The sequence below is a fragment of the Calidris pugnax genome, unplaced genomic scaffold, assembly GCF_001431845.1.
Source record: "Calidris pugnax isolate Ruff unplaced genomic scaffold, ASM143184v1 scaffold23, whole genome shotgun sequence".
Lineage (NCBI taxonomy): Eukaryota > Metazoa > Chordata > Aves > Charadriiformes > Scolopacidae > Calidris > Calidris pugnax.
In genome coordinates this window covers 694,239-718,224 of record NW_015090772.1, presented here as the reverse complement: position 1 = coordinate 718,224, position 23,986 = coordinate 694,239, and the positions used below count along the sequence as shown (strand labels likewise).

Below are 23,986 nucleotides of genomic sequence, written 5' to 3'. Positions count from 1 at the left end.
CAACACCTGTAAATACTTCAAGGGTGGGTGTCAGGAGGATGGGGCCAGTCTTTTTTCAGTGGTGCCTGGTGACAGGACAAGAGGAAATGTGCACAAACCTGTAAATAAGATGTTCCACCTAAACATGAGGAGGCACTTTTTTCCTGTGAGGGTGGCAGAGCCCTGGAAGAGGCTGCCCAGAGAGGTGGTAGAGTCTCCTTCTCTGGAGACATTCAAACCTGCCTGGACACATTCCTGTGCAACCTGCTCTGGGTGGCCCTGCTTTGGCAGGGGGTTGGAGGAGATGATCTCCAGAGGTCCCTTCCAACCCCATAGCATTCTGTGATTCTGTATGTATGTCATAAACTAGCAATCCAACCCCATAGCATTCTGTGGTTCTGTATGTATGTCATAAACTAGCGGGGCAGTTAGAAAGCACTAGTTTCCTGCTGCAGATGTTTTGAAAGAGAAGTTGTCCCCAGTTCCAGAAGGACAGGGAACTGCTGGAGAGGGTACAGTGGAGGGCTACAAAGATGATGAGGGGCCTGGAGCATCTCCCTTATGAGGAAAGGCTGAGGGACTTGGGTCTTTTGAGTCTGGAGAAGAGAAGACTGAGGGGGGATCAGATCAACACCTGTAAATACTTCAAGGGTGGGTGTCAGGAGGATGGGGCCAGTCTTTTTTCAGTGGTGCCTGGTGACAGGACAAGAGGAAATGTGCACAAACCTGTAAATAAGATGTTCCACCTAAACATGAGGAGGCACTTTTTTCCTGTGAGGGTGGCAGAGCCCTGGAAGAGGCTGCCCAGGGAGGTGGTGGAGTCTCCTTCTCTGGAGACATTCAAACCTGCCTGGACACGTTCTGGTGCAACCTGCTCTGGGTGGACCTGCTCTGGCAGGGAGCTGGACTAGATGATCTCCAGAGGTCCCTTCCAACCCCATAGCATTCTGTGGTTCTGTATGTATGTCATAAACTAGCGGGGCAGTTAGAAAGCACTAGTTTCCTGCTGTAGAGGTTTTGAAAGAGAAGTCACACCTTTAAATCAAGGCTACAATTAACTGAAAGTGCTGTGGAGGGACTTTAAGAGACATCAGTGGGCTTTCAGTCGGAGTCAGATGGTGCAAAGAGTACCTCAAGGAGCGAAATGCACAAAATTAGCAGAAACCCAGGAAACTACACAATAGTATCTGTCACCAGTTGCAACAGAGGCGTGTTGTGGGCAGGAGCTGTGGGGGCTGCGGCTCCCCGTGCTGCTGGCGCGGTGCTGTGCAGCGGAGAACAGCGATAGATACCTGTCTCAGCAGCAGCTGAACCCAGTCCTGGGTGGTTTGTTACTGGTTTGTCTTCAGAGCACTGGTATGGTTCATGGAGACTGAAGTTTTTTTTTAAGGGACAATTACAACACAACTCTTCCTGCTAAGGCAAACAAAACGAAAGCGTTGATTTTGGTTTTCAATGGGTTTTCAAAGATGTACGGTGCAGGTTGTGGAGAGCCCAGGCCTGTCCAGGCAGTTTGACTCCACGTTAGCAAGTCTGCTCTGCCAGGGGGAGAGTGTGTGCTGTGATGCACGGTGCTGGTGATGGCTGGGATTCCTGGGAAACTGCTGCAGCTAGGCAGGAAAATGCCCTCCTTTCCTAGAAAGCTCTGGGCTTGTGGCTTTCCTTCTGGAGACAGCACATGGATCATATCTAAAGATGCCTTTTATTCTTCCCACTCGCTAACTCGCTATTGTCCGAAAAATAAAAGGAAAGTTAAATAAACCAAGAGAGACTGCACTTCTCAGCCTGGCAAACCACCAGGCTCTTCAGGCTGATTTCATGCAGCTGATTTGTTGTTTAGTCTCAGAGCACCTTCCTCTTTCTTTCTGCACATCCTAGCATTTCTTTAAAAAAACCACTGTAAAAACACCATTTCTTAAAACTGCCACTTTCTTAGGGGTGGGGCAGAGGGAGTTGTCTTATCTCACTTGCTTAGGCAGACTGATTTTTGAAAAGTAATGTAATTTCAAGTGACACTGATTCTATAGTTAATTTTAGCCACTAGGTCTGGAGTCTAGAAGTCTACTTATAGCTGAAATTTTGAAAGTTGAGCACATATAATATATTTACACCAAAACCACCTATATTTACATCTAATACTCCAGATCCCCGTGTGTGCTGATGTCCATTGATCCAGCTGGCAGCCAGCTTGTGTTGAATGCCAATCCACACCAAAATAGCACGCTTAAAACACTGCATGAAAACACAAAGAGCAAATAAACTACGCAGTTTATTCAGCAAAGGTTGTGGGTTTGCCCCACGTTGGGTGCCAATAAATCTGTCACACAAAGAGCAAATAAACTACGCAGTTTATGCAGCAAGGGTTGTGGGTTTGACCCACGTTGGGGGCAAATAAATTTGTTATGGTATAGGCTGGATTGGCCAATGATGGACAACAGATGCTCTCCCACACCTCTTGCTCCGAGCAGGAGGAGAGCTAAAGAGATTTATGAGTTTAGAAGGAACTAAACTACTTTAATGAAATATTAAGAACAGAATAAAAAGGAAATAATGAAATAGATACAATATACACAAAATTGTATCAAGGTCCTAGGATGATGTCACCGGCAGGCATGGGGGAACTCCCAAACTGGACGCGGTGAAGGGTGGAAACTAGATTCCAGGTCTGAAGTCAGGACTGCATGGGCTGGGATGCAAGGTGGATGAACAGACAGGGTCCTCCTTGGACATCAGATTTCTGTAGGGCTTGGGTAGGTTTTTTATCCTGCTTACTCATGTCCTCTCCATGGTCACAGAGGCAAAGCCACAGGAAATCTCAGCGGGGGTCCTGTTTCTCTTGAGTTGGTCTTATAGGAGGGTGTTTTTTCTTAAGGATTGCAATGTGGGTTCAGGAGAAGAGTGGGATTCTTTCCCCATCTTGGACAGTTTTTGAAGCAATTTATGAAAAAAATTATCATTTTTCTCGGCTATTGTCTTAGTCATTTTCTCTGTTGTCTCAATTTTTTTCTCAGTTTTCTCAGCCGTTTTCTCCACATCGGCCACAGGGAGGGGATGAGAGAGACTGTCTTCATACTGTCGTACCTTGTTAGCCACTTCATTTACAGTTGGTGTGTCATCACCAGATCCTCCCCAGACCATTGCTGACAAAGTGTGGGAATACATACATGGTGCACTCTGCACGAACATCCTCAACAAAGATTGTTTGCATGGCATGTCATCAGAGTCTACATTCACCTGCCAGTTACCATAAATCGCCTCTCTCACAGCCAGTTCTCTCTCTTAATACCTTTCTCCATGCTGGTCCATTTGCTTGGACATTATTCGATATCATCCTTAAAGGGATGCCTGTCCTTTACAGCTGATACCAGTCATCTCCAGAGACTGAGAATATTTGTCTTCTTTCCAATTGCTTTATCAATGCCTCCCTGTTTGGCCAGGTTTCCCAACTGCTTAGCCTCTCTACCTTCTTAGTGTATGGTATCAGCCCCATTATCCCAGCACCAGAGCAACCAGGAGATAAGTGTCTCACCTTCATGACGGCTAAAGTCCTTCCTTATATTTTACAAATCTTCATAGAGAAGGATTTAGTGACTATCTCTGCAGCTAAGTCCTCCTCCTGCGTTAGCACTGCCTGAGAAGGACCCTCTCCTGGACCTGCTTTAGAAGGACCCTTTCCTTTATCTGCTTTTAGAAGGACGCTCTCCTGGATCTTCGTTGGAGGAACCCTCTTCCATGCTGTCTGGCTTGGGCTGGTGCCTATCATAAGAGGTAGGGAAACGAGCTGACCTCCTTTTCTGCTTTCTGGTCACTGGGGCAGCTTGTGCCAATTCTGTTGGGAGTTTGAGTAGCTGATGGTGGTGGTGGGGTGGCCAATGTCTGTATGGCCAGGGACAGCAATTGGTGTGACTTGGGGGGTGGCTTGTGTCTGTGTTGTCTGTGAGTTGACCCGTGGGGTTTGAGTAGCAGCATCCATGTCACATAACTGGTATTTAACAAAGAATTACCCCTACAACACATTCAGGAAAACCGACAACAAAATCGTGGTCTTATGAAAGTAACATTTATTTTCTGAACAGCCCAAAAGGTTTCCATGCCCTAGGTCTGATGGTGATGCTTTAGCATAATCATTAAAGGGCAAAGTAAACTTTCCCCAGGTAAAACCGAAAGTGTAATTAATAAAAGAATAATTCACATGACACCCGAGATGTGCAGGTAGAACCATTATCCAAGTAACTATATTATACATCCGAATGCCAATCCACACCTAAATAGCAGGCTTCAAGCACCGCATACAAACACAAACAGCAAATAAACCATGCAATATATTTGGCAAGGGTCATGCGTTCGGGCCCCACGTTGGGTGCCAAAAAGTCTGGTGTAAACTTTCCCCAGGTAAAACCGAAAGTGTAATTAATAAAAGAATCATTCACGTGACACCCGAGATGTGCAGGTAGAACCATTATCCAAGTAATTATATTATACATCTGAATGCCAATCCACACCAAAATAGCAGGCTTAAAGCACCGCATACAAACACAAACAGCAAATAAACCATGCAATATATTTGGCAAGGGTCATGCGTTCGGGCCCCACGTTGGGTGCCAAAAAGTCTGGTGTGGTTTAGGCTGGATTGGCCAATGATGGATGACAGATGCTCTCCCCCAGGAGAGGAGAAGAGGTAAAGAGATTTAGGAGTTTAGAAGGAACTAAATACATATAATATGTACGAAACCATATCAAGGTCCCAGGATGATGTCCCTGGACTGGGGAAGTCCCAAACTGGACTTGGTGACGGACGGGAGCTGGATTCCAGATCTAGAGTCAGGAATGCAGGGATTTGGATCAAAGGCAGATGAACAGACAGGGTCCTCCTCAGATGTCAGCCACTGAAGAAAGAGGCTGAGCCTTTGATCCCTCAGCTTTTATACTGAGCATGGGGCAGATGGGATGGAACACCCTGTTGGTCAGTTTTGGGTCACCCGTCCTGTCTGCTCCTCCCCACAGGTGGGACCCTTCTAAGCTTTTCCATTTCTGACCCTTCAATGGGACAAATAATGAAGTTACCTGACCTTGGTCGTTACAATAGTAAGTATGAGCAAGACTCTCCCTGCATACCATTTCGTGGCATTAACTGCAAACATAGTTCTTACCACCCTGAGAACAAACAGTTTTCTCCACAATACACTGTTAAGTTCAGAGAGCTGGAAGAGGCTTAGCTAAGCAGTAAAATTACCAAACAGAAAGTTGGGTCTGTTTTACCCCAAGCCAGGACACTGGGTAAGAGCGATCTCCCAGCGGTGGCTAGCCCTGCAGAAGACATATTTACACATATTTCTTCTTCACAGAGCCTTTTAGGCAAAGACAGATCCATCCTGGTCGCTGGTGTTCTGGGTTATGTTGCTGACCACGATGCTTTCTGGATAGCTAGCTGAAGAGGTGACCTGGTAGCGACTGCAGGGGCCACAGAAACACAGGCATGGACAATACTTTAAGCAGACACGATACAGGTATTTCCTGAATTTTTGGCCAGCAAAGGCATAGATAAGAGGATTGAGACAACAGTGACTGAACGCAATGGTTTCGGTGAGGTGCATTGCGTAGTCTAATGATTTAATTTGGTTGCAACTTGTGAATAATTCATAGTACTTTAAAGTCTCTAGAAAAATCATTACATTGTAGGGGGACCAAAACAGAAAAAACACGACCACCACAACCAAGACTAGCTTTATAGCTCGTGTTTTTTTCTGATTTTTGCAGAACAGCAGGGTTTTGACGATCCCACAGTAGCAATAGCCTATGATACAGACTGGGATGATAAAGCCAATGGTGTTCAGCTCGACATTGCAGAACACTGGCCAGATGTTCTCCAGCTTCTGGGGAAAGACAGAAATGCAGTCGTTTTCTACCAGCTGGGAGAACACAAAATGTGGCACTGAGACTAAAATCGCTACTGCCCATACTCCACAGGTTATGAGAAAGCCATGTTTCACTGTTCTGGATTTCAGAGAGTATGTTGCCCGGACAATGGCCAAGTATCTGTCAATACTGATAACAGTGATAAAGAACATGCCCCCAAAGAAACCAATGTAATACAGGGAGGAAACAGCTGTGCATGGAATAGTCCCAAAAATCCATCCACGCACCGTGTTGGAAGCCCAGAAGGGGAGGGAGATCACGAAGAGAAGATCTGAGATAGCCAAGTTCAGGAGATAGATGTCAGTTATGCTTTTTTTACTGCCTTCTTTCACAATGGCAAAAATCACCATTAGATTCCCTGTGAAGCCAAGAGCAAACACCGCGATATAAAATATTGGTAGGAATATTTTCCCAAATTCTTGGATGTCAGTCTTATTGCAGGTAAAAGCATGTTCATCATAACTGTATTCAGGTGTCGTGTCTGTGAATGCTTCCGTCATGCTGAATTTTCTGGCTAGAGGCAACCTGAAAAGGGAAAAGAGAATAATGTTAGAGAAAGAGATCCAGTATCTGCTACGGTAAAACACTGTGAGACCTCACCAACATGGAAGCTTTGGGATTTTCTCATTATTTGGGTTAGTGAGAGCTGTATCACTGAGGGGATGATGGTAGCTACTAACATAAGCCCAGACTCTGCTGTTACACGCTCTTCACTGAAAGTTAGCTCTTTAGGATAAGAAAACACAAATGAGAATTGTCAGGGCTGTCGAATAAGCCCCTGCTTATGGGAAGAGGAGCAGAAGCAGCGGCGAACCAGCATCCGAGGAGCTGAGCTCTGCAGATGGTGCAGAGATGCAGTGTGAGAAATGCAGGTGCCCTCCCAGTCTGTAGGGCTGTGCTCTGCAGGAAATGCCACCCCCCGTGTAGCTGTCGATGCGCACGCGGTGCCTCTCCGCACCACCAAGCGCCCAGTCTCGCCCCACACGTTAACCCCAGGGTGGAGGTGTGGTAAGACGCCCAGTTTGGCCAGCCCTGAGCAGACACCCACCATTGTGGGGAGAACAGTTTGCACTGGGACATACCTTGGGAGAAAGCATACCTTTAGTGAGGTTTTAAAAAACAAAAAATCATTCTATAATCAGAAGAAGGGAAGCTCTGCTGACACTTTTCCTCAAGCACCAAAGCCTCTCATGACTTCTGCTGACTTGGCTGCGGGGTAGTCAGGTTGGAGCCAGGGCTGGTTAGCTCAGGGGCTACACCCAAAGAGATAAAATCATAGAATGGTTTGGGTTGGAAGGGACCCTAAAGATCATCCATTTCCAACCCCCTGCCCTGGGCAGGGACACCTCCCACCAGACCAGGTTGCTCCAAGCCCCATCCAGCCTGGCCTTGAACCCCTCCAGGGATGGGGCAGCCACAACTTCTCTGGGCACCCTGTTCTAGTGACTCACCCCCCTCACAGCCAAGAATGTCTTTCTGGTATCTAATCTAAATCTCCCCTCTTCCAATTTAAAACTGTTACCCCTTGTTCTGTCTATGGGGTGCGGGTGTGTGACCTCTGGGCTCACTTGTCTGCACAACCAGTAACTCAGGGCACCTGTCAGTTCCTCTGCCCTCCCTTGGGATGTGGTGGTCAAGTCTCTGCAAAGATATCTGTTTGCAGGAACCAAAAAATCCTTAGATTAGAGGTGTGTAAAAGTTACCGAATTAGCTCTGCTCCCTGATTGGGGTAAAGAGTTGTAATTATCCATTAATTGTTCTCTCTGCAGGAAATGAAGGAAGCTGGGTGTGATATGCTGTGCAGAAGCCCAGGGACATGAAAATGCGGCCAAACCAGTCTGCTAAAGTCAAGACTGAATGGAAAGGTCAGTGATGACTAAACTGCAACTTTCCCTTGGTCCCAGTGCCACAAACTTCTTATAGGAACCCCCATTGACTGTAAAGAAGGGACTCAGTTCAGTGGCCATAAGCTGTCTCTAATATAGGTGTTTACATCCTCTGTTAGTGGGAGAGGCAGTTAATGCAGTCAATGGAGAGCAGTGTCTCTGACCTGATCCAAAGCAGGTCAGGCCAAATCTGCTTTTAGATAAGACAGAGTGCTTTCCAGACTCCACTAACCATGTTGATGAAACTCCTTGATGAGGTTTAATGATGTTCCATGGTAAGCATCTCAGCATTACTCGGTGGTAGATGCTGATGGTGTGTAACTACTCCCACTCCACACTTACAGCAAAGTAGTTGGAATCCCAGCCTATATGTCCACGTTCCACTGATAGCAATAGTTTTCAAAGCCTCAGTTTAAAATAAGCCTTGCAAGACTAATCATGAAACAAAGATGTCCTGAGGTGTGAGACACCCCTTGTTTCATAGTGGCAGCTACAAAAAACTCCCTCACATGTGGCTATGGTCACCATATTGACATTTTCTCCTAATGCCTCATTGCCAGAAGGCCATTTCTGGCTTGGGCCATGAAGTCACGGCCTTTTATTTTGTAGTCATTTCTCAAAGAGCATTTTTTTTTTTTTTTGGTGCTAGTTAGAAATGCAGGCTCTCCATTTTAAAATTACTGCTCGTTCTGACTGTTCAAAGCCTAGTTGTCCCCAAAACATTTAAATGAGAAGTGCCCACAGTCATTAGAAAACAAATCTTTGTGGTTTTGCAGAGGAAAAGTAGGGTGGAAGAAGGGCTGTCTCAGCGCTGGTAGTTTTGGGGCATGGGCACGGGGCAGGGAAGGCTGTTTACAGCGGGCAGGCACACCCATGGGCTCTGCAGATCTTGCAGTGCCTTTCCTCTTGAACTGGGAGCTGAGCCCCCCTGCAGAGTCTGCCCAGACCCTTGCTGGCATCCCCCAGCTTTGGGAGATGTCTCTGACACCAGCAGAATTAAAGGGGACGAGTAGGAAACGCCTAGGTGCTGGGGCAGCAGCTGACGGTAACTGCAAACAAGAGTCTAATTTCCTACTGGTAAGATAACTAATTAGAGTTGCCTACAGAGATGTGTGACAGGTTTCTCATCTCTTCAAGTGTTTGTCCACTCATCACTTTATAAACCCTGCGAGGTATACAGAAACGAGGAGAAAACTATGTACTGGACCCCACCTGGAGTACTGTGTCCAGCTCTGGAGTCCTCAACATAGAAAGGACATGGATTGTTGGAATGGGTCCAGCGGAGGGCCACGAAGATGATCAGGGGGATGGAGCACCTCTGCTGTGAGGACAGGCTGAGAGAGCTGGGGTTGTTCAGCCTGAAGAAGAGAAGGCTCCGGGGAGACCTTGTAACAGCCTTCCAGTACCTGAAGGGGCTACAGGAGAGATGGAGAGGGACTCTGTCAGGGAGTGGAGTGACAGGACAAGGGGTAACGGTTTTAAATTGGAAGAGGGGAGATTTAGATTAGCTACCAGAAAGAAATTCTTTCCTGTGAGGGTGGTGAGAGCCTGGAACAGGTTGCCCAGAGAAGCTGTGGCTGCCCCATCCCTGGAGGGGTTCAAGGCCAGGCTGGATGGGGCTTGGAGCAACCTGGTCTGGTGGGAGGTGTCCCTGCCCAGGGCAGGGGGGTTGGAACTAGATGATCTTTAAGGTCCCTTCCAACTCTAACCATTCTATGATATATAATCCAAATAGCCCATCGTTTTCTCCTTTTTCATCCTGACGCTCCTCTTCTGAGGGTAAATGTACACAGCAGGTGCCTTTAAAATGAAGAAGTAGTACCCCGAGTCTCATGTGCCGAGTGTGAGTCACTACGCTAGCCCACCCAGCTCCTCACCACTGAGCTGTTATTGCACCCATCTGCACAGCACCACAGCCTCTGCCTGACTCTGTGGGCTGGTGTGCTCCACAGCCCTTTCTTCACCAATGCCCTGGTGTAGGGTAGTTGATGGCTACCAAAATGATCAGGGCCAGAGCACCTGGTGTATGAGAAGATGCTGAGAACTTGGTTTGATCTGCTCCATCAAGAGGCTCAAGGGGGATCTAGCAAGAAGGTGTAAAGTGAAGCAGACAACTTTCCTCAGAGGAATAAGAGGCAAAGGCCACGGGAAATTGTTACTCACTCTATGGAAAAAAAATTCACTGTGAGGGCAATCAAACACCAGGACAGCCCTTCTGGTTGTGAGATCCTCAGAGGTATTTGAAACTCAGCCAGCCCTCCTCTGAGCAGGGGTTTCGACGAGAGACCTCCAGAAGTCATGTCCTTACTTTGTGGCTCCATGACAAAGCCAGGCAGAAGCCACAGTGTCCCTGCAAGTGCCCTAGCTCCTTCTCTGACATGTGTGCTCCTGTTTCTCTTGGTGTGGCAGGTAGGAGTCATCTCATGCACAGAAGAAAAAAACTAAGGGATACCTGCTCCTATCCCAGTAACATCTTTGCAAACTGTGCAGGCATCCAGAGAGGTGCTGTGTGAAATCCCTGGTCTGGAGACAGGGAGCACACGTTGGTCTGCTCTTTTCTCTGTGAGCCTCAGGCTGTGCTGGCCTTTCCCATGCTCACTCCCTCAATTCACATCTAGAAAGACAACTTGATGCTCTGGAGAGTTTTCATATGTGTCTGTACAAGCCGCTGCGCTCTGTTGGGAACAGGGAGGCTTTCACACCCATAAGGGAAGCTCCCACCACAGGGTAACCCTCAGGTCTGGTAGACTTCTGCACAGGCTGCTCCCACTGCCATTGCCCAGAAAGAAAGCTGGGCAGGGGAATGGCCATCTTCTTCACAGGCGAACATTTACAAGAAGAACTTCTGCCCTCATTGAAGCAAAGAGGAACGTTGCTTGGGCTGGGGTTTTTCCTGAAGTACTTTTCAAGTCCTCTCCTCTAGCTCGTTGATGGAGATCATTTATTTCTACAGCAACAAATTTTTTTCCTTCACCCCCGGACGGGTGGTGGCAAAGCCTGTGGAACCTCTGCCAACAGGAAGGGAGAGATCCTGCAGAGCACATCTGGGAGCAAGAGAGAACTGCACCTACCAAAATGACATTGGCATCCGAAACTGCTAGCACAGCCTGGGGCTTGTGCACTCCCTAGCTCCTGGACTTTATGTATCACCAACCACACACTCGTATCCTCCCAGCTGCCACTCGTCCTGCATATGCAATGAGGCCAGTTCTTTATGAATATTTAGCTTCTCTTTGCTCAGCTTAAGCTGATGGTACTCAAGGGGTGGCTCCAAGCTCCAAAAGGACCCCCTCCCAAAAGAGCCTATGTCAGATTGGCATAATGTGATGACATTTTATCATGCCCCAAAGCGAGGAAACAGCTCTGCCCACCCTTCATCCTTCCCTGCCAGGTATTCTCCATCAGCCTCGCAAGGCCCACCACAGAGCATGCTGTAGTCTTCTCGCTGTCAGCTTCAACCCACTTTTCTCTCCTGTGATTATGATAAACGTTCATCTAAGGGACAAAGTTAACTGAAGAGCACAGAGGCCGCAGGAGAAGGACTGCAGGAGAAGGACTGCAGGAGAAGGACTGCAGGGCTGCAAGGTCCCTCCGCCAGACATTTTCCCTTGCTGAGCACAGGAAATAGTAGATTCACTTCTGCTTCTCATGAAACTGCTTTCTTTCCAGATTTCCCCAGCAGTTTTGCACCCTACTCCCCACAAACACTTCTGCTTTTAATCACGTTTATAGCTATCTAAAATACAACAGTCTGCAGGACCAAAACCCCTGTTTCTCAACCCAGCTATTCCCAACAGCCCTGTGCGCTGTATGTAATACATCGGGAAGTGAAATTATGAGAGAGGCCCAAACTCCTCCAAGCTACAGAAGCTGCATTTCATAGAAGCATAGGATGGTTAGAGTTGGAAGGAACCTCAAAGATCATGGAGTTCCAAACCCCTGCCATGGGCAGGGACACCTCCCACCAGACCAGGTTGCTCCAAGCCCCATCCAGCCTGGCCTTGAACCCCTCCAGGGATGGGGCAGCCACAGCTTCTCTGGGCAACCTGTTCCAGTGCCTCACCACCCTCACCCACCCTCTTTCAATTTAAAACCATTACCCCTTGTCCTGTCACTCCACTCCCTAACAAAGACTCCCTCCCCATCTCTCCTGTAGCCCCTTCAGGTACTGGAAGGCTGCTCTAAAGTCTCCCTGAAGCCTTCTCTTCTCCAGGCTGAACAACCTCAGCCTCTCACTCTGAAACTCTTTCAACTCTCATAGAGCGTTGGCATCGGGCTGGGTGACACATGAGCCAAATCCTCTTCCTGCATCTGATCTTTCCAACCATCACCTCTGGTGCTGCAGCCAAGTGCCACCTTGACAAGCTTTCCTGCCAAGAAGAGGGGTCTGTGAGCACTTTGCCTCTCCGTGACGCTTCTGCTGTCACTGAATGAAAAGAAGATAAAAAACCATAACCAAGCCTGGGCCTCCACCAGAAGGTCACGCTTCAGCTTTCACAATATACACTGATGAAAATATTTAAGTCTCGGAAAGATTTTCACGCCTTAGTCAGCATTTCTGGGTGAGGCTGTCTTGCACGCATTTCTCATGCAATCAGACCAGGTTTTCAGTGCAAGCTGGAGGGGGCTGGAGCTGCCCCCTGACGATTCAGGGGGGCCAGGGAAGCTGTAGGCTTTGTGGGAAGCCCTGTGAAACCCTCCGGGTGCTTTATGCCTTTCTCACCCTCCGCTCTGAGGTGCCATCACCCTGCCCAAATACACACACCGTCACTTTTGGGCGTGTGTGACTACACCCATCTGCTTCTCGAGGGCTGGCAGTTCTCAGCAAGATGGCAGGGATGTCCTGGGGTACCTCCAAATGAAATGTCGTAGCTGCTGGTGGCCCTTTTAACACACGCACACACACACAAAAGAGAGATTTAAGGCAATTAAGCAGAACTGGTGGAAACTAAGAGGAGAGATGCAAGTCTTAATAGCACTCTAGGTGAAACTCAACCAGCTTGGCACCAAGCAGCTACCATGCAACCACCAGGTTGCCGCAGACACTTCTAACCACCATCTGGACGGTATCCAAATGAAAACTTAGACTTACTGGCAATACACTAACCAGAGATGGGGCCCCGTTTCTACTCCTACAACCAGCTGGTTCCTGTAATACACTTAACTTTTAAAGCAGGGCGGCTCCATCCTTAGGGGACAGTCTCTGGAGTTACCTGGGGTGGTGTTAAATAGCCGAGGTCAAAAGCAGGCCCAGCCCAGCAGATGCAGTTGCTTTAAATCTTAAATATGAGTCTTTTATTCAGTCCTGAAGTGGGCAGACATTCTCCCCCTCTCACCCCAATGGGTTCTGGAAGTAGCAGACACAAGGCCAATCTCGGAAAGAGGGAAGCAAAGCCAACCTAACCCTTAACCTGGGCAAAATAAAATTTAAACAGTAAAGGGGGACAGTGCAGCTAATGCCAGCCCGCATGGATTTATAGAAAAGGAGCTTTAGCTTGGACATCTGATGAGATTACAAGGTTGATAAAGAGAACTGCTGCAGAAGAGGTGGAGCCTTGACTTGCACTGTCTGATGGTCAAATTGACACATCTGACCAGCCCAGCAAAGCCTTACAAGGGGGTCTGGGCTGGTTAGCTGTCGGATCTCAGAGGCCAGCCATCTGTGGAGGAAGCCTTCCCAAACCAGGAATATGGCTTGTAAAAGGTCTGCAAGTAGCTACGAGTTCAAAACTGAAAACTCTTCAGTATTTTTCGCATTGGTCTGAAGACAAATTGGGAATCGGGGCTGGCAGGGGGAAGTGATGAAAGAGTTAGAGGACTGGGCAGTAATTCAGACAGACCTGAGTAATCTGGGGCTTCTGGAATGATTCAGGTTGGCTGTAATGCAGCCAAAGTGACACGTTTGGGGGTTAAATAGCACAAAGCATGTCTCGAGAATGTGGGCACATCTGCCAGGAAACCTGACTGCTGGTACGGGCAGGCTCTGAAACCGAGCGCCCAGCCAGATGTCACAGCAAGAAAAGCTGATGCAACCCTCCGGTGTTTAAAGAGAAGGGAAGGGACAAAAGAGGGAAGTCTTTACCATTGCAGAGCTTGATAACAGCACTTGATTTCACTTTGGCTGGTCTTAATAATCGTGCTAATTTAGTGGGATTAGCCATACCGTAAACAGATGCATGGAAATTCCAACCAGAAGCATGCAAACTAGAAAGCAGACACACATTTTTAACCGTGAAAGGCTAACGACTGGAACGGACTTCAGGTAGGAAAAGGAGGTTTTTGCATGTCTGAGGGTCTCCATGTCAAGAGAAGACACCGTTCTGGGAAACGGGAGCAGGCCAGGCACAGTGGAGAGCCCAGCAGGGGCGTACCGGGTAGAACCCCTAAAACCCTACAGCCCAGCAAATGGGCTATAGGGCTACATTCATCTTAACAACCGTGGCTCTCTTTCAGTAATAAATGACTGAAAAAGCCATAGTGTCCTCTCCCCAGGTACTTTACCAGCTCTAGCCAGCCCAAATCCTGGGCTGGGACCCCCGGGAAGGAAGCGGGGTCCTGCAATAAGCATAGAACAGCTGCTGGGCTTGATTTAGAGGGGAGGCTGTAGGATGGCTGTGGAAAGAAATCAGCACAGTTTGGGGACAGGGATGTTGTTATCTGCATCACCTCTGTGAAACCCTACATGTCCTCTGTACTTCTAACTGGTTCTTCTATCATTCCTCCATTGCTTCTGAATGAATGTGATGCAATCCCAGATACACCCTTGCTCCCTGATCCCATAGTCCTTCCCTGATGACTTTAAGGTGAGCAGATTCCTTTCGTTGGTGCATCATCTTTCTTCTGTGATTTATTTTCAGATCAGCAGGACCGTTTCTGTGGCCAGGCAGAGTTCTGCAAGCTTAATAATTACTTATCGATTTGGGTGATGGAATTTATGGAGGCTCCCCTGAAGACTTTGAGGGTAAGTTTTCTAATAGCAAGCAGTAATCTGGTCTGCTTTGTTGCTGGATTGTCCAACTCAAGATGGAGTTCAAGGTGCAGAAGCACGATGCTGAGGCTTTCTGAAAATTAGGGCTTCCTAGACGCCCTACCCAGAAATGGAAGCCAATCTGATTAAGACAAATATAAACCTGAATATTGCAGAGGCCTGTGGTCCCTTTACAAAGGCATTAATGTCAAAGAGATAAAAAAACGCCCAGAGGCCTGTGGTCCCTTTACAAAGGCATTTACGTCAAAGAGATGAAAAAAATGCTCCAGTTCTACAGTTTTTACACCACCATCACAAACTAAATTAGAAGCAGACACCACTAGCTGGAAATGAGCAGCATATAACTCTAAAAACTAAACCAATAGTTCTGTGTAAAAAAAATAAAAATATATATATATTTGAAAAGATGAGGATTGGATCATGGACGGCAGGAGGGAATAGTATAGAGTCCAAAATCCCCAAGGATTTCTCTCACCTTCACCTAAGGCTTTAGAGCATTGGAAAGTGCTTTCTCAAAGATGCTCCATGCTAACCAGAAGATAACTGCAGGGCAGCAAGTAACTAGGGCACAACTTTCAGCTTAACCCATCACATCAAAATTAGATATACTCTGATTTAAAAAAAAAAAAAAGCCAAATCCCTGAGTTACTACTGTAACTGAAACGAGGGCTTCACTGCCTGTGCTTCAGAGCAACTATGGAGATATTATTTTGAACAAGATCTTGCTCTTGCTCCATCAGTGCATGGTCCAGCTGGCCGGGCCAGTGGCCTCGCTCAGGCAAGTCACAGCAAAGCGGGCACAGGGGACTGAATGCCGATGCCCTGGGTGACTCCTGCATCCAGCAACATCCCTCCACTTGCTGGTTTTGTTGTCCTGCTGGGACATCCCTGCAGGACCCTCTCACGAGCCACTGGGGAAGGAGGGCAGGACCGCAGCTGTGCGTGGTTTTCTGGGGCTGTGGCAAACCCTGCCAAACCCCTGGCACCTCGCCCCTGCAGTTGCTGGTGTATTTATAGCAAAAGCTGTAAGCTGAGGCTTTTGATGGTTTCAGCTCCTTCCCTCGACTCTGGAGAGGACAAAGCCCCTCTGAAGCTGACAGGGTGGCCGTGCGGGAGGCTTGGTGCCTGCATGTCGTGGGTCCTACCTGCTCCTTAAAGGCTCAGGGTTCAGGACATGATCTCTAATGAGCAAGCGAAGATGCAGTCAGTCACATCAAGGCATTTCCCTGAGGTGCCATCACTGATTCTAATAATTCTTCTGAATGGGAGCTAATTACTGGGCGGGAGGGGCTTCTGAAAATACCACACGGCATGAGGCTGAACCTCTGGCCATCAAAGTCCCTTTAGAAATCCGGCAGGACAGATCTTAAATATCCATTTCACAAATTACTTATGCATTTAGGAAATATGACCTGACAGCATGATTCAGACTCTTGCCTCCCCCCTGCATCTTAACATTGAGGTTCAGAAATCAATGAAATGGTTCTGAACGTTTCACCTGTGCCTCTCAGGCTCAGATCCAAGGGTCCTCCGCGGAACCTCTGCAACCCGAGATGGTTTCCAGGCGGTGTCCTGCCCCCAGGGACCAGCCAGGGGATGGGAAATCGCATAAACGGTGTGAGAATCCTGTTGAAGAGCAGTATTTATTTTTGTCCTTGCAGAAGCTTTAACTCAGCTGCCGGCGGGCGGTGGCAGAGCTGGGGAGGGACCGGGCACCCTCCCACGAGCAGCCCCTGGGTGTTTCGGGCTGTCACCTCTCTGGACGGTGATGGTCAGAATCAAGATTTTCCTAGAAAAAAAATGTTTCAAAGGTATTCTCTCACAGTCGCTCGTTACACTTTTATATCTTTTTTTCCATGTGTGTAGTTGAGCGTTTTGCCCGGTTTTTCTCTTACCTGCTCTTTCTGAGTCTCTCTTTCTCTCAGGCCTTCCCTTCTTAAAAAGCATCCAAATTTCTTTTGTATTTTCTGTTGAAGGGACAACAAAAACAGACAGTTGTTTGTATCTGTGTGCACTGTTTGTACTTGTTTATAGTTACCGATCGCTCTGTCCTCTCAACACCTTTCTCGCGGTGCCTATTTATTTCCTGCCCTCTCATTTTATTATTAAATAAGCTCACAGTGCCTGGGCATTCTTGAGAAATCTGAGATGGCTCTCTAGAGATGGACGATCTGTTAAACCATCTTCCCCATCCTCATTTTAGAGAGCAGAGCGTATTACGCCTTGACTGTGTCGGGATGAGATTTAAGTACCAAAGTTGCCAGCCCCTTTCCTGGGAAGATCATATTTACTGTGTGATTTACCCTCAATTTACTACGTGTTCTCCTTTGTCAAACTTTAGCCTTTTCCTCTCCGTTTTGGACTTTTCCTGCCCTGCACAAACCCTTGTAATCCATTGCAGTTGCTGTCTTTTACTCTGTTGCCCAGTCTGCTGCCTCTGGCTGTGCTGCCTCTACCAGGGTCTGCCCCAACAGACCCGATTTTGGGAGCTACTGTTTCTGAATCTATCTTTATATCACACAATTACTTAGCGGCTGCCACCACTGTATTACCCAAATGTCTCATCCAAACCAGCAGACATCTTAGTGTGACACCCTTCTTATGGAAAGCTGAGTCACAAAGGAATTCAGTAATGTGGTCACACAGAAATTTGGGGTTTCAAGTTGTTTTTTTTTTTAATTTCTGCTGTTCCTCTTGCCAGTCTGTCAGCATTAGAAGCTTTCTGTCATCTCTACCAGATTTTCTGTATTGGGCTGTCTCTCAGTGTCAGTGATTTGGCATGTTGGTTCACTGACCAAAACTAAAAGCAAGCAATGCTGGCAAGTTGTGAAATCCCTGCAGACATCTAACAAAAACACATCTAATGAAGCAGAAGGGCTGTATCTTCTTAGTCTGTCCTTCTGGCCTAATGCTGCACACTAGTCATCTCTTAGTATTTTGCTTTAATCTTGAGGACTTCTAGCCAGGGTAAATACTTCTCTAACCACAAGATGCCACAAATAATTAGTCACTGAGTAACATTTCTCTGCCCTGGTTTGCTTCAATTAATAAAAGCCTTCCCCTTTTTACTTTCACAATTTGTAAACATTACCCACATCATCTTTACCCAAATTAAATATCATTTAGATTCCAAGCGCTAAGTAGTGAAAAGTTTCCTTAAGTTCATGAGAGACTATTTCTTATCATTCTGCTCTGTCAAATTATAGATAAAATAGAATCATCTCTTACCTTAATTCATAGCTGCATTGAAAGCCAATGTTTTCTTCAAGCTGAGCTTGTTTGGGTTTAAATATACGTTTCCTCTTCTCTAGTGCTCCTGCCTACCCTATGGAAAAGGGGGCTGAGCTGAGAAAGCATTAATGTGCTCTGCTCCCGTCTTGCTGGTGCCTTCCGAAATTGTGAAGCAGGATGTGGCCACTCAGAGGGGCAGAAGTGCTTACGGAGGACAGGATTTGCACAGAAGACAGAAATGTCTGAGGAACTTCATCCTCAGCTTGTAAAAGCTCTCACTCTCTTGGTTCCCCCACCCTCTGCAGAATGAGATATTCTTGACCCCCTACTCAATGCTAGAGTGTAGAGAAACACCAGTCTGGTGTGATAGCAGGGACCTTGAGCAGTGGGGACACGGGATGCAGCGTAAGGGAGTATGGGATGGTAAAAGATGGGGCATGGGCTGGCACTGGGGACCCCCACAGCTGTACACAGGTTGCTGGTGACCAGCTGAAAAAATGCAGACCTGGAGCTGGCAAAGCTGGTTTTAGCAGCAACAGACAGAATAAAAGCAGTATCTAACATGCATAAGGGGCACTGTACCTGGTTTTAGCAGCAACAGACAGAATAAAAGCAGTATCTAACATACGTTAAGGGGCACTGTACATGACCAGCTGAAAAAATGCAGACCTGGAGCTGGCAAAGCTGGTTTTAGCAGCAACAGACAGAATAAAAGCAGTATCTAACATGCATAAGGGGCACTGTACCCACTAAAGTGGGAGTAATGTGAAGTTGCAGACCAATGCAGACAGAAGAAGGTACAGAAGCACGTTAGCAGACATATAAAAATGACCCCAAGCAGATCCTAGAGAGAGGCTGAAAAAAAAAACATCAGCATGAACATTGCATTCATCCCAGACCAAGGGCTGGAGATGCTGACAGCTCATTCTAACACCCCACCTCGCCACCACCACCTGGGTGAAACCACCAACCTTAGGACCCAGAGGAGCAGAGGAAGGGCGAGTGTACCACCAGGAAAAGGGCTAGAAACTGTGTGTTTGTGCAAAACAATTTTAACTGCATTAGTATTGTTCCTTTTTCTGCAACCAGCAGACCTAGACCGATCGTGATTGGAGGCTTCAGGCTGCCATTGGCATGTTCATTAATCAAGGAGCCTTCTTGGCATCATTAGGGTTGCGTTACGGCTGGGATGCTGCGTGGCAGAGGTGGGCCCCCTCCGTACGGGCTGAGCTGGATGGGGTTTTTGGGGTGGAGAGCATCTTGCATAAGGGGCACTGTACCCACTAAAGTGGGAGTAATGTGAAGTTGCAGACCAATGCAGACAGAAGAAGGTACAGAAGCACGTTAGCAGACATATAAAAATGACCCCAAGCAGATCCTAGAGAGAGGCTGAAAAAAAAAACATCAGCATGAACATTGCATTCATCCCAGACCAAGGGCTGGAGATGCTGACAGCTCATTCTAACACCCCACCTCGCCACCACCACCTGGGTGAAACCACCAACCTTAGGACCCAGAGGAGCAGAGGAAGGGCGAGTGTACCACCAGGAAAAGGGCTAGAAACTGTGTGTTTGTGCAAAACAATTTTAACTGCATTAGTATTGTTCCTTTTTCTGCAACCAGCAGACCTAGACCGATCGTGATTGGAGGCTTCAGGCTGCCATTGGCATGTTCATTAATCAAGGAGCCTTCTTGGCATCATTAGGGTTGCGTTACGGCTGGGATGCTGCGTGGCAGAGCTGGATGGGGTTTTTGGGGTTTTTTGGTGGCATCTTATAGGTTGTCTGTGCTGTAGCTTGTTGATTGGTGTGGCGAGTTGCCAGGCAAACTGTGGGCCTCCAACATCAGCCGAATTACGCAAGTGATGTCTGCCGTGTGGGGAGGACACGCGCCCACGGAAATAATCAGGGAACCCATGGCTGGTTAGGTGTTAGCCAGGAACAGCAAAGATACACTGCTGAAAATAAAGTTTAAAGATGAGGGAATAGTAAAAGGCAGAGCAGCAGATTTTGAAAAACTCACCTTTTTCTCCAACAAGTGCCAGCAGCCTCATCCTGCTCCTTCTTCCAAAATAGGTGTAAAGAATTCCGCGGTTTTTTTTCAGGAAAACATGAAAAGGCTGGTGGCCAGTTTCTTCCCACACACTGAAAGTAGGAACTATGACTGCCAAGATTACAAACTTTCAACTTTCAGAAAGATAATTTCTGGTATACGGAACTAAGGAAACGTTCTCATTGTGTGAGAACTGTAAGATTCAGAGAGGCAAATGAAGTCTTCTTTGATGCCAGTGATAGCCTGATGGTATCTAGTCTGACACCAAAATCTCAACCTGCCTCCCACGATGAAGGACTGTGTCCTCCCCAGTTACTGCCTCCTGCAGACAAGCCTTGTGAAAAAAGATGTGGGTAATCCAGTAGGAGCTTCCCCACTGGGGACCTGCAGACCCCAAGCTGGTTTGCTGCTGACCTGTAAATCGTGGGTTGCCAGAGCCCAGGGAGCCACAGCCACCCTCCTGCTGGTAGGTACCTGCTCCTGGGTCTGCAGCACTCAGCACATCACCTCTGGCGTTCCCCTTTGCGGGCAAAAACCTCCCAAACAGGGTCAGGGCTGCCCATGGAGCAGCAGGAGATGCAGTCCCCAGCCATCACTTGCCTCCTGGTAGAAAAGACCTCATTGCAGCTGGGTTTCCCTGAAGGTGGTCACCAACCTCTTCCCTCCCGTGCTGCGCAGAATTCAATTGGGACTGCGCACAGAGCAGGCAGTCTTCACATCCTCGTGAAGAAACCAGACTTGCTAAAAGGAGTACCCACTCGGTTTTTAACTGGAGGACTTCAAATAAAGAGAAACCAAGTTACAGACATCCTCAGCAGATCTCCCCAGGAGGCAGAAAATGCTTTCGGTTGTATTCTGCTGTTAGTGGTAACCCCAGATAAGAGTGCTGCTCCTTGTCATGGTATGGGCTTCTAGGGCGAGATGAATAGGTATGAAATTAACGCCGCCTGAAAGACAGTTGCAACCTCAAGAAATATCTCTGCTTTCATCTTTTACTTCTGGTCACCCTCCGGTATTCAGGGTACAGCTCAGGGATAAGGAAGTCTGAGAGAGCTGCTGGAAAGACTTTCATTCTGACTCATACCTGAAGGAGAGGAAAAAGCATTTCTGTTTCTCCAGACAAAGAGGCATTGCATCCCTTGTAAGCAGAGAGACTTTTCCTGGGAAGGGCTAAATAGGACTTGCTGACTTCCCAACTGCAAGGCACCAGGAGGGTTTCAGAATAGGAAATAAAGAGCAAAGGATGTGCTCTGCAAGGACACAGTGGGCAGAAGAGGAAAAAAAAAAGCCTCTTTTTTTTTTTTTTAATTCCATCTCTCTCTGAGTTGCCTTCCAAATTTGAAAACTTCTTTCTCTCAACACCTGGAGAGACTGGTGGTGCTTTCACACCAGCAGCATCTCCTCCTGCTCTGCGGCCAGGCTGCCAGGTCAGCTCGGGGAGGCAGGCGCTGGCAAGTTCCAGCTCTAAAGCACTTGGTAAAGAAACACCTGCCCTGAACGATCGAAACACCATTCTCCACAGCACACCCTGCCTTTCTTTGTGGGAAAGCCTGATGGTGGTGGTTGTCTACAGAAAGGGATTGTCTTGACTCGCAAGAGCTTCTCTGAAGTCTCCTCTGCGGGACTGATGGGCAACTGTAGCTGCTTGGGGGTCCCAGAGGGAATTCCCAGAGGGAATCTCCTCTCTCCCAGTGCTGTGACACCAGGGCTTCCCTCTGCGGACTGCAGAGACTTGCCAGAGCTGCATGAGGTTTTTTTTTTTTTCTTTGATATATGGCTTTGCTCAAGCGGAAAGCAGTTACAGCTGAGCCTGTGGCAGAGCTGGAATGAGTAAGCAGATGCACAACGTGGTTTTGGAGAGCCAGCAGAAATGTCCCCTGAGGGTGTGTGTGAGCAACCTGCTCTAGTGGGAGGTGTCCCTGCCCAGGGCAGGGGGGTTGGAACTTGATGATCTTTAAGGTCCCTTCCAACCCAAACCATTCTATGATTCTATGATTTAATTCCTTGCAGATAGGGAGAAAAAGGGCTAGTGTGGAGATGTTATGGAGATGCTATGTCCACATAAACTTGCAAGCATCCATACATTGATGGTAAAAGAGCATATATGGTTCTGTTTTGACTCTCTCTGCTATGCAGAGCACCTGCTGGGACATTTTGGTCCTGCAACTAACTTTCACTGTAAACCGTGGCTGTTTGCATCATGTTTGACTTCTGCTTTGAAGGCGCGCCAAAAGCTTATCCAAATGATCGTCGTGAGGAGCAGATTTCAACCCTGGCAAGGCTCACAAGCCTGAATGGTATGTTTGGAAGTGCTCCTGACAGCTGCTGAGCTCAGGAGGCCACTGCCTGTTCTCCTCCCTGAGGCTGCCAGCCACAGCTGAATGGTGATGGCACCGTGTCGCTGGGTGTAGCTACAACCGACACTTGTGCTGTTTTCATGTTTGTGCTCTGGCAGAAAGCCAACCACATCCTGGGCTGCATCAAAAGAAGTGTGGCCAGCAGGTTGAGGGAGGTGATTCTGCCCCTCTGCTCTGCTCTGGTGAGACCCCACCTGGAGCACTGTGTCCAGCTCTAGAGTCCTCAGCACAAGAAGGACATGGACCTGTTGGAATGGGTCCAGTGGAGGGCCATGAAGATGATCAGAGGGAAGGAGCACCTCTGCTGTGAGGACAGGTTGAGAGAATTGGGGTTGCTCAGCCCGGAGAAAGAAGGCTCCAGGGAGACCTTATGGTCCACTGGAACAGGTTGCCCAGAGAAGTTGTGGATGCCCCATCCCTGGAAGAGTTCAAGACCAGGCTGGATGGGGCTACCCTACCTGGTGTCGTAGGAGGTATCCCTGCCCAGGGCAGGGGGGTTGGAACTCGATGATCTTTGAGGTCCCTTCTAACCTGAACCATTCTATGATTCCTCAAGAAAAGCAACAGCAGCAACTTGGGCTCACGTCCCAAGAAAGAGCTCTTCTAGCCTGAAGCCTTGCCAGGTTTTTCTGCATTTCTTTCAAGCGGAGGGACAGGAGCAAAACCCAGGCAGCTGTGACCTCCTGTCAGCCAGTACTGCCACGGAGCTGGGAGCTGTGTCGTTCAGGCTGTATCCTTTGGAAATGCTCTCTAAGGCTGGGCAGTGAGCAGGGATGGAGCCCCTGGGTCCCCCTGCAGCTCTCTGATGCAGTGATGCCCTTCACATCTCAGCAGCACAGAACCATGACACAGCTGTGACTGCACTGAACCCTGCTGGACATTTTTTTCCCCCCCTTCTCTTAATTTCTCCTCCAAAACTCTCCTCTATCTTTTCTGTCAGCTGGGTTGAGGCACTTCTAGAGGCGCATCCCTGCCGCAGCAGTGTCCTGTTCCTCCTGTGCTCTCCTGCAGCAGAGCTGCTGCCTGCCCAGAGACCACCCGGCAGCTTTTGGTGCTGTTGTGGGCACCAGCTGATCACATACATACCCAACCACTCGCAGATATCATCTCTGTGCCTCACTTCTGCAGGAAAACCCAGCAGAGGGAGCCTCATCCCTCCAGGTCACTGTCTTGAGTCAGACTGGGGCTGTTCCTCCATGGCAGAGAGGACCATGGTGTCTTTGATCAAGGAGCATATTCATGCCCTGCCAGTCATGATGCTGGATTACCGAGGTGCTGCTGAGCTGTTAGGAAATGGAGAGATGAGACCTTCCACTCTCCTCTGCTTCTTGGTGTGTTGGCTCCCTTTGGCAGAGCTGAAGCTTGGGCTGTGCTTTGCCCCTGCAGAGTATGGGACAGCAGAAGGTTAGGGCTTTGAGGAATGGTTGCCTTTGATGCACTTCATTGGTTAACAGCCTGGTTTGGGTTTTGTTTTTTGTTTGTTTGAGGTGGTTTTTTCTGTAGAAAAAGAAAAAAATGGACTGCTGAAGGCATGGTAACCTTGTTCTCAAGGCCCCCCTGAACCTGAACTGCAGAAT

The 23,986-nt window shown here is 48.0% G+C and overlaps 1 protein-coding gene and 1 long non-coding RNA gene across 5 annotated transcripts; one reads left to right on the top strand and one right to left on the bottom strand.

The window, feature by feature from the left end:
* Window positions 1-3,674: 3,674 nt before the first annotated feature.
* Window positions 3,675-7,741, top strand: LOC106887738. Its single transcript, XR_001411953.1, has 3 exons — window positions 3,675-3,747; window positions 4,984-5,064; window positions 7,665-7,741. It is a non-coding gene; the product is annotated as an uncharacterized LOC106887738 (long non-coding RNA).
* On the bottom strand, window positions 4,374-20,126 carry LOC106887711 (CX3C chemokine receptor 1-like). 4 transcript variants are annotated; one of them, XM_014941415.1, is made up of 5 exons: window positions 20,023-20,126; window positions 17,998-18,094; window positions 16,665-16,736; window positions 16,268-16,558; window positions 4,374-6,420 (listed from the first exon to the last, which is right to left on the bottom strand). In XM_014941415.1, the coding sequence occupies exon 5, from the start codon at window positions 6,393-6,395 to the stop codon at window positions 5,331-5,333; it is 1,065 nt and encodes a 354-aa protein (XP_014796901.1). In that variant the 5' UTR covers window positions 6,396-6,420; window positions 16,268-16,558; window positions 16,665-16,736; window positions 17,998-18,094; window positions 20,023-20,126; the 3' UTR covers window positions 4,374-5,330. The 4 variants fall into 4 exon arrangements, with proteins under 4 accessions (XP_014796901.1, XP_014796893.1, XP_014796911.1 ...); XM_014941407.1 differs by lacking the exon at window positions 20,023-20,126 and having other exon boundaries at window positions 17,998-18,150; XM_014941425.1 differs by lacking the exons at window positions 16,268-16,558; window positions 20,023-20,126 and having other exon boundaries at window positions 17,998-18,150.
* Window positions 20,127-23,986: the final 3,860 nt, after the last annotated feature.

Excerpts from the sequence above, each read along its gene's own strand:
- LOC106887711 (XM_014941415.1), bottom strand. The coding sequence starts at position 6,395 with ATGACGGAAGCATTCACAGACACGACACCTGAATACAGTTATGATGAA.